This window comes from Phalacrocorax aristotelis, chromosome 1, assembly GCF_949628215.1.
Source record: "Phalacrocorax aristotelis chromosome 1, bGulAri2.1, whole genome shotgun sequence".
In the NCBI taxonomy this organism is placed as follows: domain Eukaryota; kingdom Metazoa; phylum Chordata; class Aves; order Suliformes; family Phalacrocoracidae; genus Phalacrocorax; species Phalacrocorax aristotelis.
The window spans coordinates 138,322,727-138,335,625 of record NC_134276.1 but is presented as its reverse complement, the minus strand read 5'-3'; the positions used below and the strand labels follow the sequence as shown (position 1 = coordinate 138,335,625).

At 39.1% G+C, this 12,899-nt stretch overlaps 1 protein-coding gene across 1 annotated transcript in view; it reads right to left on the bottom strand.

The window, feature by feature from the left end:
* LOC142065609 (potassium voltage-gated channel subfamily KQT member 1-like) overlaps positions 1 to 11,180 on the bottom strand; it is a 516,224-nt gene extending 505,044 nt beyond the window's left edge. The window contains exons 1-2 of the mRNA XM_075111896.1: positions 11,093 to 11,180; positions 8,976 to 9,544 (exon numbers count right to left, since the gene is read on the bottom strand). Of these exons, the coding sequence (XP_074967997.1) occupies positions 8,976 to 9,358 (383 nt within the window). The 5' untranslated portion in view covers positions 9,359 to 9,544; positions 11,093 to 11,180. The remainder of the gene's footprint in view (positions 1 to 8,975; positions 9,545 to 11,092) is intronic.
* Positions 11,181 to 12,899: the final 1,719 nt, after the last annotated feature.

Genomic DNA, 12,899 nt, shown 5'->3' with positions numbered 1-12,899 from the left:
TCTGACTTTCTGTTTTGCCTCAGAATAAAATATTTTCAGGGATTTGAAGCCTTCATCCAAAGGAAAATTCCACCTATAACATGGGTATACTGAAGATATCTGTTTTCAGTTTTTTCTTTGCCTCATTCCAGGTTGCATCCAGAAATGCCTGATAGCCCAATTGCATACAGCATGAAATTGTCCAGCTGGATCCAATCAGGAGTAACTAGATAATATTTCTACAACACCTAGAAAATTAAAACAATAATTTATAAACACACACTACTATTCTATATTTTTCTTGAGACCTTTCACCTGCATACGTATAAATTATTGTAAACCAGTTTGAATCAATAGCTAATACCAAGGCTGTTCGAATCACCGCATGAGCCACGCATCATACAAAAGTATCTCCCACTTCACCTCAGCTTTCTGAATCAACTGCCTAAAGCTATGTTACTTCTAAAGCATCCACAGCTCCTGTTAGTAATGAGCACTTCACATTTTCAAAGCATTTGACAGCATAACATATTTGCTGCTCTTTAAAGCGCACTAAGATTTGGATTTTGCCTTTTCTCTGAGTTTAGTTGGCACTAGTCCAGAACTGACAAATTACATTCATGCATCCATTACAATTGACAGAAGCACTGATCTTACAGAAACCTTTTTTCAGTGCCCTGCCATTCCTAGGATTTAACCTACCCAATTCAATTGGGTGCCTGTATCTTCCACTAACATCTGTGCTGCTATGTTTGTCTGTCTTGCCCTTATCTCCATATAACTTGTTACCAGAATGTCTGGACGTCCTGTCCTTCCCCGGGCACAAGAATCAAGCTTCCATTTTTATTCTGATCACTAAGACTTTCTAGAAGAGACCTAACCAGTTCTTTAAATGTTGACTAAACAGTTCATCATCGTGACTTTATGTCAGTGTTCATGATTCTGATACGTTTATCATCAAGCTTGACTGTGAGACAAAAAAAAAAAGTCAGTAGGTTTCAGCATGAGATCTGTGACACATCTCCACAGGGACAGGAAATTACTACCACCATTTACAAAGTAATATCAACTTCTCTGTAGTACTCACGTTAATTAATGTTTCTTAGATTCAGTTCCAAAAAAAAAAGGAAAGAATAAATGCATATAATGATGCTGTGCAAATACATCCAGTAATAAGTTAATGCCAGCTTGATTATCATGAAGACATCTGAAACACTTTTCTTCTTGAAATTAACACCATGTGGAGTTCGCAGGTTAATGAGCAATTGTGATGTTAACAGCAAGGAGTATCTTTTTATTTTGCTGGTTTCTCTAAAAACAGAGCATTTTTCCACAAAAGTGTAACCAAATTCCACCAACAGCACCATATCAACACCATACTACAGTGTTTTTTTTCACTGTGGAAACAAATGGTTTCGCTATAGAAACAACATTAGCCTGTGGGGACATTAACGCATACTCATTGCACAGCCTATTAGAAAATTGAGCTTCAAGAATAAGATGGATTTAATTTATGACGGAAAAAGTCATCAATATTTCAAAAAATGAAAATAAAACTTACGTAGCCTGTGGCTTTGTGCCCTGTGGTTAGGTTATTTTGTGCCTAAAGTGAAGTATGCTCAGATCAAAGTTCTTCTCAGGAACTTTTGTAATATCTCTCTCCTGAAAAGACTCTTTGGTGCCAAACAACCTAATTGAGCTCTAAGTGAATTGTTTTCATCTTTACGGTTATTCATTTGTCTCTCCTCTACCAAAATGCTTATTTTAACAAAACATGAAGAAACTTAATATCTCTGACATGTCTCATCCTCTGTCAATATTAGTTGGAATTTGCCAGCTGGCTCAAAAGTTTTTAGTAAGGCACTTTCAGACAGACGCGCTCAGACAGTGTGGTTGCATAAACCTCATTTCCTTAGGAAAAGAGCCTAAAAATTTATAACTGTCCCCAAGTATTTTTAGAACAGCCCAATCTTAGGACTTTACCGAATCCTAAAGATAATTCTGTTTAATATTAGTGCACCTCCACTAGCAACTTAAACCATTCTACCATATCATCTTGTTGAACATGCAAACGTAAGCAGTAAGAATCACAGAATCACAGGTTGGAAGGGACCCCTGGGATCATCTAGTCCAACCTTTCTAGGAAGAGCACAGTCTAGACAAGATGGCCCAGCACCCTGTCCAGCCAACTCTTGAAAGAGTTCAGTGTGGCCGAGTCAACCACTTCCCTGGGGAGATTATTCCAGTGGTTGACTGTTCTCACTGTGAAAAATTTCCCTCTCGTGTCCAATCGGAACCTCCCCAAGAGCAACTTGTGTCCATTCCCTTGAGTTTCTTCCCTTTAATACTGCTCATCTTTTGGTATCTGAAGTTTATCATCATAGACAAAACATCAGCTGAGTACAGCTGTCTATAGCTAGTATATACATGAAAAGTAGCTACTGTCGTTTTGAATTCGAAAACTTGTTGGTTCAATTTCTGTATAAAAAGTCCAAATAAGTAACTGTTATGCTAGCATGACACACCCTGAACACAATAATAGTAATAATAAAAAGCCCTAACTTACCCTTATGAAAGCACACCATGTCCAGACTTAAGCTTTGACATCAAGGTCAAAACCAGAATCTCAAAAGCAGTCATATGCTTATAATTTCTCTGAACTTCAGTTGTTGCTCATGTTGGCCATATTACAATCACATCATTAGAAAAAGCAAAATATATGCTCGCATTCCAGAGGTAATTGTGGGAAGGACAGAAACGGCAATTTGACGGTTCCTTTGAGATAAACAGTTTTAAATAATGGGCTATAGGCTCCATTTATACATAAAAACAGAAGCAGAACACTAACTTACTTGCTATACATATTTAGTTTCACTAACTGAGAGCTGCTATACTCGAAGAACCAGAACATATGCAGGCAAGTGCCCCACAGTCATTAAAAGGAACCACTAGACCCTTATATTTTTGCCTTTTAATGTTCTTTACATCAGCAGCAGTTGAATGCCAAACAAAAATGGAATATCAGCCAGAATGGTGGCTCTTCTTCAATTGCATTAACAGAACACGATGACAGCATTTCTTACATGAAGTTGAGGGAAGTAATAAAAAAAAATAATCAAGAAAGCAAAGTTTGAAGACAAACAAGAATAAGAGAAAATTGCAATTTTTAATTTGCCCAATAATCTGAACCCCCTTCTTTTTGTATTATTCATGGTGACATAGCCTTTGGTATATAGAATATTTTCTAAAGGAAAAAAACCTCTTAGCTGGCCAGCCACTATTTTACAAACACGTTCCTGATCTTCTGTGCTTTCCTCCCAAAGTTATAAGTTAGCAACATTATTGATATTGTTCATATTTTTGTAAGGAGCGTGCACTTTTAAATTACTCAGTAGCAATTCCTTACATGAGTTCTTTTCAACAAGCTGCCAGGAAGAAGTATGTGTGTGCGTGTGCATGTGTGCCTCTCTACAAAGAAGCTGTGGGAGTCAGCATGAAGGAGAAGAGGTGTAACAAAGAAAACTTAGGATGTGTTTTCATATGCAACTGAGCCAACACCACAGTTCTCTGGTGGCAAAAAGGAGACCTCTCCCTCATCCCATCCCAGTCTTGGCCAACTGGTAAGTACTGGTTCCAGCACCATCAAACCATTTGCTGACATGATGTAACTCCTTAAGATATCAAAAGCTACTCACTTTCTTGCTGGGCTAGATTTCTGCCATTACAGTGAGCTGACTTAGCTTAGGAGGGCTACAGTGAGTGCCAGAAGCAGCATATATTATGCAGGAGAAATCTGTGGCCAGGCGAGAAGGTAAGGGTAGGTGGAAGAGGGAACCTTACCCTTTGGGTATGGTAAACTATTATGTCAGGTCTTGCGAAGCCTTACTCTAAGGATGACATTCTCCTTATCTTTCCCGTGCAGTCAGAGAGAGAGACAGTATCCTCTAGGAATGATTCAGAGCAATAGCCATTATTCTCTCTGAGTCACCATTTGGAGGAGTTGTTTCCCCATAAATCATAAAGGAACGTGGAGAGCAGAATTTGTTGCTAGGCAAACTCTGCGTTTGTGAAATGTTTTGTGGTCAAACCAGGTGGTCTGTAGTACTCACCAGATGATTTACACTGTTACTTTGCAATTATTCCATACTATTTTATATTAAACTTAACAGGTGATTATAGAGTCATAGAATCATTAAGATTGGAAGAGATCTTTATGATCAAGTCCAACCATCAACCCAACACCACCATGCCTCCTAAACCATGTCCCGAAGTGCCATGTCTACACATTTTTTACCATCCCTGGAGGTGTTTGATGCCCCCACCTCTCTGGGCAGCCTGTTCCAATGCTTCACTGCTCCACTAGGAGTGCTAAGACAGCAATAAATGCTGAATGTGTATTACTAACCTGATGGAAGACCATCCACTTTTTCCTACTGGGCTAGGTTTCTGCTGGCTTCATAAGTTGAACTGGCTCTGTGATCCAAGGATATCCAAGGACAAGTAGAGCTGGGAAGAGCAAGCTGAGTGGATAAGGCAGATAAGGCGAGCAGAACTGGACATGGTCTGCTAGCAATGGGCCATTAGATTGGCTCACCTCATCCCATGGGAAGTTATGGGGTATAAAAATTGGTCTAACTTTTAAATGAGAACAAGGACTAACACTCATTTAACAAGTGGCCAAACCAGCACAAAATAACCTGGAACAGCTAGAAGTTCTCACTTATACTTTCACAGTGTTACAGGACAAGAAAGTGGCAGGCCTGAGAACACAATTTAAGAGTCCCTCTCATGGGCCTCCCTCTTGCCTTAGACTTGCCTCCCTTTTCAACCAGCCTGTGGTTTCTCTGCTGACTGCCAGCAAGCCTTCCAGCTGCGCTAAGTCCAGCAGTGATGCTGACATCCGTTCACTAAGAACTGGACTGAGACCAACAGCTCCTTTTGTATCTCCCTACAGTCATTACTTCTTCACTGTTGACTTGGATGAGATTCAAACCAGTTGCCTACGGGTGAAAGGTTCCTTCTCCTGTCATGAATTCCACTCCCTCTTTCGCCTAGCTTCCAGCTGTCATCTCCTACCCCTTCTTCTTCCCAGTAGCCCTCTCTGAGCTTCTTGACCATTTACAGCTATCCTGCAGTTCCAGCTCCTTGTGCCTATCCAGCCTTCTGATCTCCAAAAGCTCCAAGTCCTTGTTTCATTGTCCTTCATGCTTAAGACTGCTTCAATTTGTTCTTGAGCTAGGCTGCTCCTGTATTGCTTTTCCTCCAGTTTCAGCATCACTGGCACCAGTCTCGGTTGCTATGACAACCCAATCTAGCCTCCTGTCTCTTGGTCCCAGGTTCTCCTCTGTCCCTGTTTCACCAGACTCAGTGTAGCCATTTGTTCTGCTTCCTCACTTCTTAATCCAAGCACTACCCACCCAGGTTCTCCCTAAGCTTCTGGCTTTTAAATAAAAAGCCAGCTACCCAGCCAGGAGCAGCTGAAAAGACCAAAATTAGAAGTCGTTGGATGTTCCAGAGAAATGGAAAACATAGGAAAAGGAGGTTGGACTGCGGTGAGTAAAAACAGGGTGTATCTGAGGGGAAAAGGTACTATGGATCCTCCTTGCTTGCTGAGCTACATGGCCAGCTAGACTCAGTACAAACTCAGTTGTTTGGGACCTGAGCCGGTGCAGCTGTGCAGCACAGGGCTCCCCTGTGCAGCAGACACAGCCTTAGGCTGACACAAGGTGGCCTCCATCACTCACACTCAGAACAAATTAACACATGACAGCAAGCAGTTACCTCTTCTCCCTGAACACAAGTGAAACCATACTGCTCTCCTATTATCAGTCACCATTTGTGTGTGTGAGTGCACACGGGTGCACATATAGCGATCCTTTTCTTTCAATAGGCTTGAGTTGGAGTTGCACCTTCCTACTTCTGGTTCTGTGCCTCTGCAAACATGGCAGAAAAGCCAGACCGCCTCTATCCTTTGCCTATGGCAAAAGTGGTCTGCAAAGACTTGGCAGCGTAACATTCCCCACCAAAATTACATCCTGGCACTTTGAGTACAGACATTGGATTCTGGTTTTGGTTTATGATCACTGCTACCTAGTGTCTAAATGGGGGTCAATAACCTTGTTATCAGGAAAACTGTCTGGCTTCACCTCTCCCGTTCCGTTCACATGTACGCGAACACAATAAATATTTTAGCCAAATGAAAACAATATTCTAGACTATAATTGAGCCATTCCAGTTGTAATTAAACATATGTATGTTTCATAAATGTAAACTCATCACACAAATAAGGTTCCACTTACAACTAAACGATTTAAATGTGTGGATTTGCCAAGTAACTTCATTACTATACATAACTCATCACCAATACATATTGTACTACTTATTCAAAAGATAAAATATGAGGATTATATCCTAATATATTGACATGTGGGTGTGATTTAAACAAGTGCATAGTTGAGTTTAGAAATAAAATTCAAGCCAGGCACACACTTGTTTTTCTGGACTGAGGACCTTATGGCAAACAGCTGGACTCTAACATATATTGATATCCAATACCTTGAGGATCTTCCATAGCCACAAGAACTGGTTTGTTAGGGTCAATGTATTGCTATTGCATGCTACAGCTGTTTCTGAAGCCCTCACCCCTTTCTAACTTGTCCTCTACCCTGCTCTTGGGGATTTCAGGAGTTAAGTATTTCACAGTTAAATATTTCACAGTATTTCCAGTAAGGATGAAAATTACCTAAGTGAAAACATTTTCAGGACTGGGAGGGAGAATTCTCAAGCAAACACACTCACCGCTTCAAACATTTTGTTTTGAAACCACTATTTCAGCCTTGAATAACTCCACTGAAATAACATTCATTCTAGATTTAATTAGGCAAAAATAATTCCCTTTTCAAACAAACATTATAGAGTTCCTTAAGTTTACTCCCTTAAAAGACACTTGAAGTATCAGGCACACTACAGATGTTTCATGAGACAAGAGTATCTTGGTAATTTCAGAATGCAGGAGGAAGGTTACCTCCTGGAGCACTTGCTGTTCCCTCGCCTGGCCTGTTTTCTTGAGAGTTAGGTTTTCTAGCAGAACCAGCTCCAGATCAGGACTCCAGTCCCTCTTGGATAGAAACCTCCCGCAAGTGTGTATATGAGTTATGTGATCTTTGTGGCATATGAAGGACAAAAGGACAATGAAGGGACGCTGCACATCCAGCTCTGCCAGGCTACACAAATATCAGCTACATACTTGGAAGATTGGATTTGTTATGAAAATTGTCATCAGATCAGCTCTATACAAATTACCCCAAACCCACAGATATAACGTAGGAAACTTTTTAAAAAACAAATTACAGCTTGACTTCATGATAAAGTTAATTATATTTTAGATTAGGACTTAGTTGCTTTAACAATATTTAACTTAAATGATACTTAATGTTGTATAGTATGTTCTTTCCAAAACAGAAACTTGTTATATAAATGAACACATCATGTAATTCGTGGGATAATTATTAGGACAAATATATTCTTAGGACAAAATGCTGGCCAAAAACTATGTTAAAAATTTTGCTTTCAATAACTTATAAAAACTTATAAAAAGAGGTCAGTTTACACATTCTTTCATTTAAGTTAGGAACCCTTGTACTGTTAAAAAAAAAAAGTTTTCTGTTAGTAATACTAATATTTTCTCTAGTTTTCTAGTATGGCAGGTGTGTGTATATATATAGAATTGGTTTTTTTTAATTTAAATACTCATTGCTTAAAGGTCAAACTTAGTCTGAGATAAAAGCAACACAGATGAAACAAATGCATTTTAGCAAGATTAATAGGTCCTAACCTCAAATAGGCTTAAATCATAACTATTCACATTTTTTTTAATCTACACAAGTTACATCTGTTTAAGCCTTAGGAATTACTATATGCTATAAGCATGAAAGAGGCCCTATCCCTTTACTTGGCAAAATTTCATGAATCAAAAAATCATTTTTAAAAAATCCATATATGATTTTGAGGGATGAAAGGAAGCAAATATTAGTAAAACCATCTAGTTTACGCGAGATAGAAGCATTATGAATCATTCTTATAATTACCATATCTTTCACTAAGCAGTTCCTGACTGCAGTAACCGATAATATTTTTTCCAAAACACAGCCAGGCCATAGAAAAATTCACCTGAGACAAACAGAATAATTTCAAAACTATTTCTTCAGGACATATGCTAATTTTACAATAAAAGCAAAGACTGTTGGCTCTATTTGCATTCACTATAACCAGCAAAACTTCTTGCCTCAGCGAGGGCACAATTGGACCCTTTCTGCAGCTATGATGACAAATTACGAGTCTTTTAAGCAGCATTCAAAATAGTAATTGAGGTCCTGCTAAACTTGACAGATACCGTAAGCAGCTCAGAGAAAACAGTAGCAGCAGTACCAATATATTAAACACTGTTTTACAAGGGTAAATGTAAGCCTTAATTTCCTCCTTGCATGCACTACATACGTGGCATAATGAAAAATTTTTTGCTAAATTTGTACTTGTGTTCATGACTGTAAATGAATTCAAATTAGTCATGTTATGATTATATGCTTGTCCAAGAAATTACTTGGTTTGCTACTTCAGCATCAGCAAAATGGACTTCTAAGAAGTGACATAGCTGATTGCAGCTGAAGCTTCCACAACTCATGCTAAAGACTGCAGTGTCTGAAGGTGGAACAATGTAAAGCAGCTAAGGCAGCAATAAAAACTTTCATGAGCATATAGGACTTCCCCTTAGAAATATCAAATATGGAGTGTCTGTCTTTGAAGACAAATATCGAGTGAAGGATAAAAAGCCCTCCTCTGGAAATGTTAACGGACACAGCGGCTGATCCTTTGAGAAAATGGCTTCTCCATTGCTTTCAATGGGATTACTCATACAACAGATTTTCAGCCTGGGAGCTCAGGTACTATGATTTCTGGCTGATTAAGCAGACAGATTACGTGAAAATGTAGGTACTTACACAGTAAAATGATAGATAAAACACTTCCATCCACTGGGCCTCTCCAGGAAGTTGTAGACATCTCCCTGCGTACTAGTTTTAGTTAGATAATGGCTATGGAAACATTTTGTTGTACAGGCTCTGCGGACTTCGCTTTCTGTCAAGGCTGCAGTATTTGTGCCTTTCTCAGGTTTACGGGGAATCCCAGATCCGTTATTCACCAGGGTTTCTGAATCCAGTGCCACAGAAGAATACTGCATATTGCTTAGGCTCCCCTGGACTTCCAGCAATGCTGCGGATTTCCTATTTCCATTTGGACTGCTAAGCCGGGAAGTGGAGCCTCGAACCTGTCCACTGCGGTTATACCCTGGGTGCCCAGCAGTGTCTCTGCTATCACAGGACATTCTGTATCAACACTCAGGTATTACTAATCCTGTTTAATATTTAAAATCATAAAGAAAGTATTGTAAGTCCTCCCTGCCCACGGTGTTCTCCAGCAGCTGATAAGATGACTTTCTGCTATTATCACGGAGCTTCTCTGTGACACAAGTGTGAACTGTCAGCCTGTCACCTGCTGTCACTCACAGCCTCTGAAATTAAATCAGAGAAATGTATTAGACAATGACACATGCTAGGCACCAGAAGTAACAGGAGGCTGGGAAAGGAGAGAGGTTAAGACTTGTGGAGGATAAAAGAAAATTATGATTCAAAGTTACATTTGTTAAGAAGGAAGCCTAAAACTATTTAAATAGTGCAACACTAGCACAGCAGCAGAGTTGTCTTGAGAGCTGATCCTACGTATTATTTTAAGCTGAAAGTGTCCTGATTAGAAATGCAACTTTGAAGACTTCCTGAAGTTGATAAACTTGCTGTTGCCTGTTTGAGGTTTTGAACTTCAGCACCTACACCTCAAGAGATCTTCTCTAGAGCATTGATGTTACACAAAGATTTTTAAGACTTGAATAAATTATTCCAGTCACCTCATGGGATCTGATCTTGCAGTCAAGGGTACTGAGGAACAATTTATCTGTAGTGTAAAAAGGAGGATGCCATTAATGATAATTGCCCCTGGGAGGTTAATATTGTTACAGGGGAGAAGGTCAAAGACTCCTGGCCTGATTTGTTTTCTTCAAGCCATTTCATGTTTGCTGCTAACTTTCCTACTCTCAAGCAAGTACCTACAAAAAAAATAGAATAGAAATTAAGGCTTTTATAGATCATTAGATATTTTATGGGCAGACTTAAATTGCTGCTAATACACAGATACATAGCAATATTAATCATTTTGTGGAACTGAGAGCAGCTGTCTTTCTGAAGTGTCATTTTTTGTACTGCCTCATTTCTTACACACTACCATGAAAATATGAGAACATTAAAAGTATCATGAGAGGTGACTTTAGCTTCAAAGTATTGCTGATGTTAGTCAAAATTATGTCTGTAATGTCATATTGTCATGTACTGTGTTATCCACAGCATAAATCTCACTTACCCAGGAGTTGCATCTGACTGCTCCTCCGTCAGAAGAGACTCACACCCACATTTTGAGTTACTTTAGCCTCAGCAGAACAGCATAATTCAGAGAGGGAGAATTTCAGCATTTACTTCTTCTTTCTAAATAAAGCTTATTTTTTGCTGTTACTTAAAGATCCTCGCATGTAGCGGATGAACTACCACTGCAGTATATCTGAAGAGAGCCCTCTAATTATTCCACAAAATATTTGTATGGACTAGTAGACTTGTTACAATGTACTCATTTCTTAACATGGTCATGGTGAGGTGGACTGATGCATTTCTACATTAGTCCTATAGCAGATAGAGAAATAATTCCTTTCCCTCATCAGTTCTCGTAACACTGAAAAGCTGTAGAGACCAAACAATAAAGTTAAAACAGAGCCCTTCATCCAAGCCCATCTACACTACGAACATAAGAAACACCTATCAAAGTACACTTCCTCCACATCATTCATTTTCGGGTGCTGAAGCTACCTATGGAAGTGCTTGTAGCAAAGGTTGGCTACCCACCAGCTACAAACAAAGCTACTTGAAACACATTTGCTAGCCTGCTTAATCAAAACAGGGGATCCCACACAGTCAGCCATAAAGCACAGAAAAACCTGAAACCAGCTGGCAAACAGTACCTACTTTCTCTTGTCCTTCTATTCCTCTTTGCTGCTCCCTCAGCTTCACACAGCAGGCTCCCTGGGTAGGTGTAGGGAAAGAAGCTGCTGCCTAACTCTGCCCTCAACTTATCAAGTCCCACCCTGAATAAAGCAAGGTCCCTCCCTTTTATCTGCCTTATATGGCTGCCCTTGCAAAAGACAGGGAAAGAACTGGGGAACAGTTTGAGGATTTCAGAGAGGAGTTACTTGTGCTTCTTCCTGTTGTCAAAACCAGCAATCACAAGCAACAGCTTAATTTTGCTGAATATCATCCTCCCTTCCCTCCCAGTCCTTTTCTTGTCTGCATACACTTAATTGCAATGGGTTAAGAATGGCATTTCCTTACTTCACATCATTTAAAAAATTGAATTAGGTGTTGCTTGTAGCTAGCTGGAAGCCCTGCAGCAGGCTTTGATATTAAGTAAGCCTAAACAGGCAGCTTCAGTTGTTTGTTTTTTTTCCATCAAAGTTTTGACAAAACCAAAAGCAGCACTTCATTATGTTATATTAAGTAATGGAAAATCAGAGTTCTCTATTGTTGCTGCCTTTGTGAACTACTGCTCTTTTTGGTTTCTTTGTGGGTTTTTTTTTTAAAAAAACTAATTGGGAGAGAATCCCAAACATAACCATTCCAGCATCAAATTCTTCATTTTGTTGTTGAGCTTTCTAATCAGGAAGGAGAAAGTGAATACTACTATTTCTCTCTTTTTCTCCCTTTCATTACAGAAAATAGAATATTGTCTGGAATGCCAGCATTCTGAATGAGTTGTTTTACACAGTCATGTGGCCACGAATGAAACAGAATTAACCATTTCACTTTTTGTTCTGGCAGTGGGGGAATGTTGCCATTTTATATGGTCTTCAATTTTATCATCATTGTGCATGGAGCTGAGGCCTCTCATTCCTTTGAAAGATTAAGCCAGAAAGTTACTTTCTTAGTTTCCCAGTTATATTTCCATACCACTGGAAAACTAAGAAAAATTGTTCTTAGTCCCATCATTTTTCTGATAAATATAATCTGGTCAATCTTACATTTTTAGTTCTCTAAAAATCAGCCCCTCCCCTCTGGAATGTTGTCCTTGGATGCTGTGTGACTCTCTGTTTATACTGTAAACAGAATTGAATACAGTATTGCAGATAGTGCTGTAGGTGAACCATTGAGACGGAATAATACCTGGCTGGAGTCATAGCACTCCTTCTCCAAGATTTTGCTCATGCTCATTCCTTGAAATGCTTTCTGCATCAATTAATACCTTCTCTGCCGTATTAACTTTGCCAGACAGTAACTTCCTAAATGCAAAAATTCTTGTCTGTTCTCACCTCTGACCTCTCCTGAAAATAATTCGCCATGCTCCAAACAACTAGCTGAAGTATGTAGTAAAAAAGCATTTCAAAACAACAAAAAAAAATTAACAGTAATTATCTTGGATATTTTAGGTTTTAAAATCAGTTTACCTAGAGGAAAATGTAGTACCCAGCTTTATTGCAAACAGAAACATAACATAATACCAGTGGGCCTGAAACCACTGCAGAAATAGAACTCATAGCATCTGATTCCTACTTCTCGATAAAGGAAAAGACAATGATTTTGTGTTAAGATTTTCTTAGACTGAACTGTGGAAAACATGAACACATTCCTTCACACCCCTCCCTTATGTAGTATAACATCTTTGGGTCTAACCCTCAAAAGGAAATTAGTCACCTAACTAATTTCTGACTTATGTGAAATGGAAATGCATGATTTCAGGAATGTCTAACTGCTGAATTTTTCACTGGTAAAGTTCTA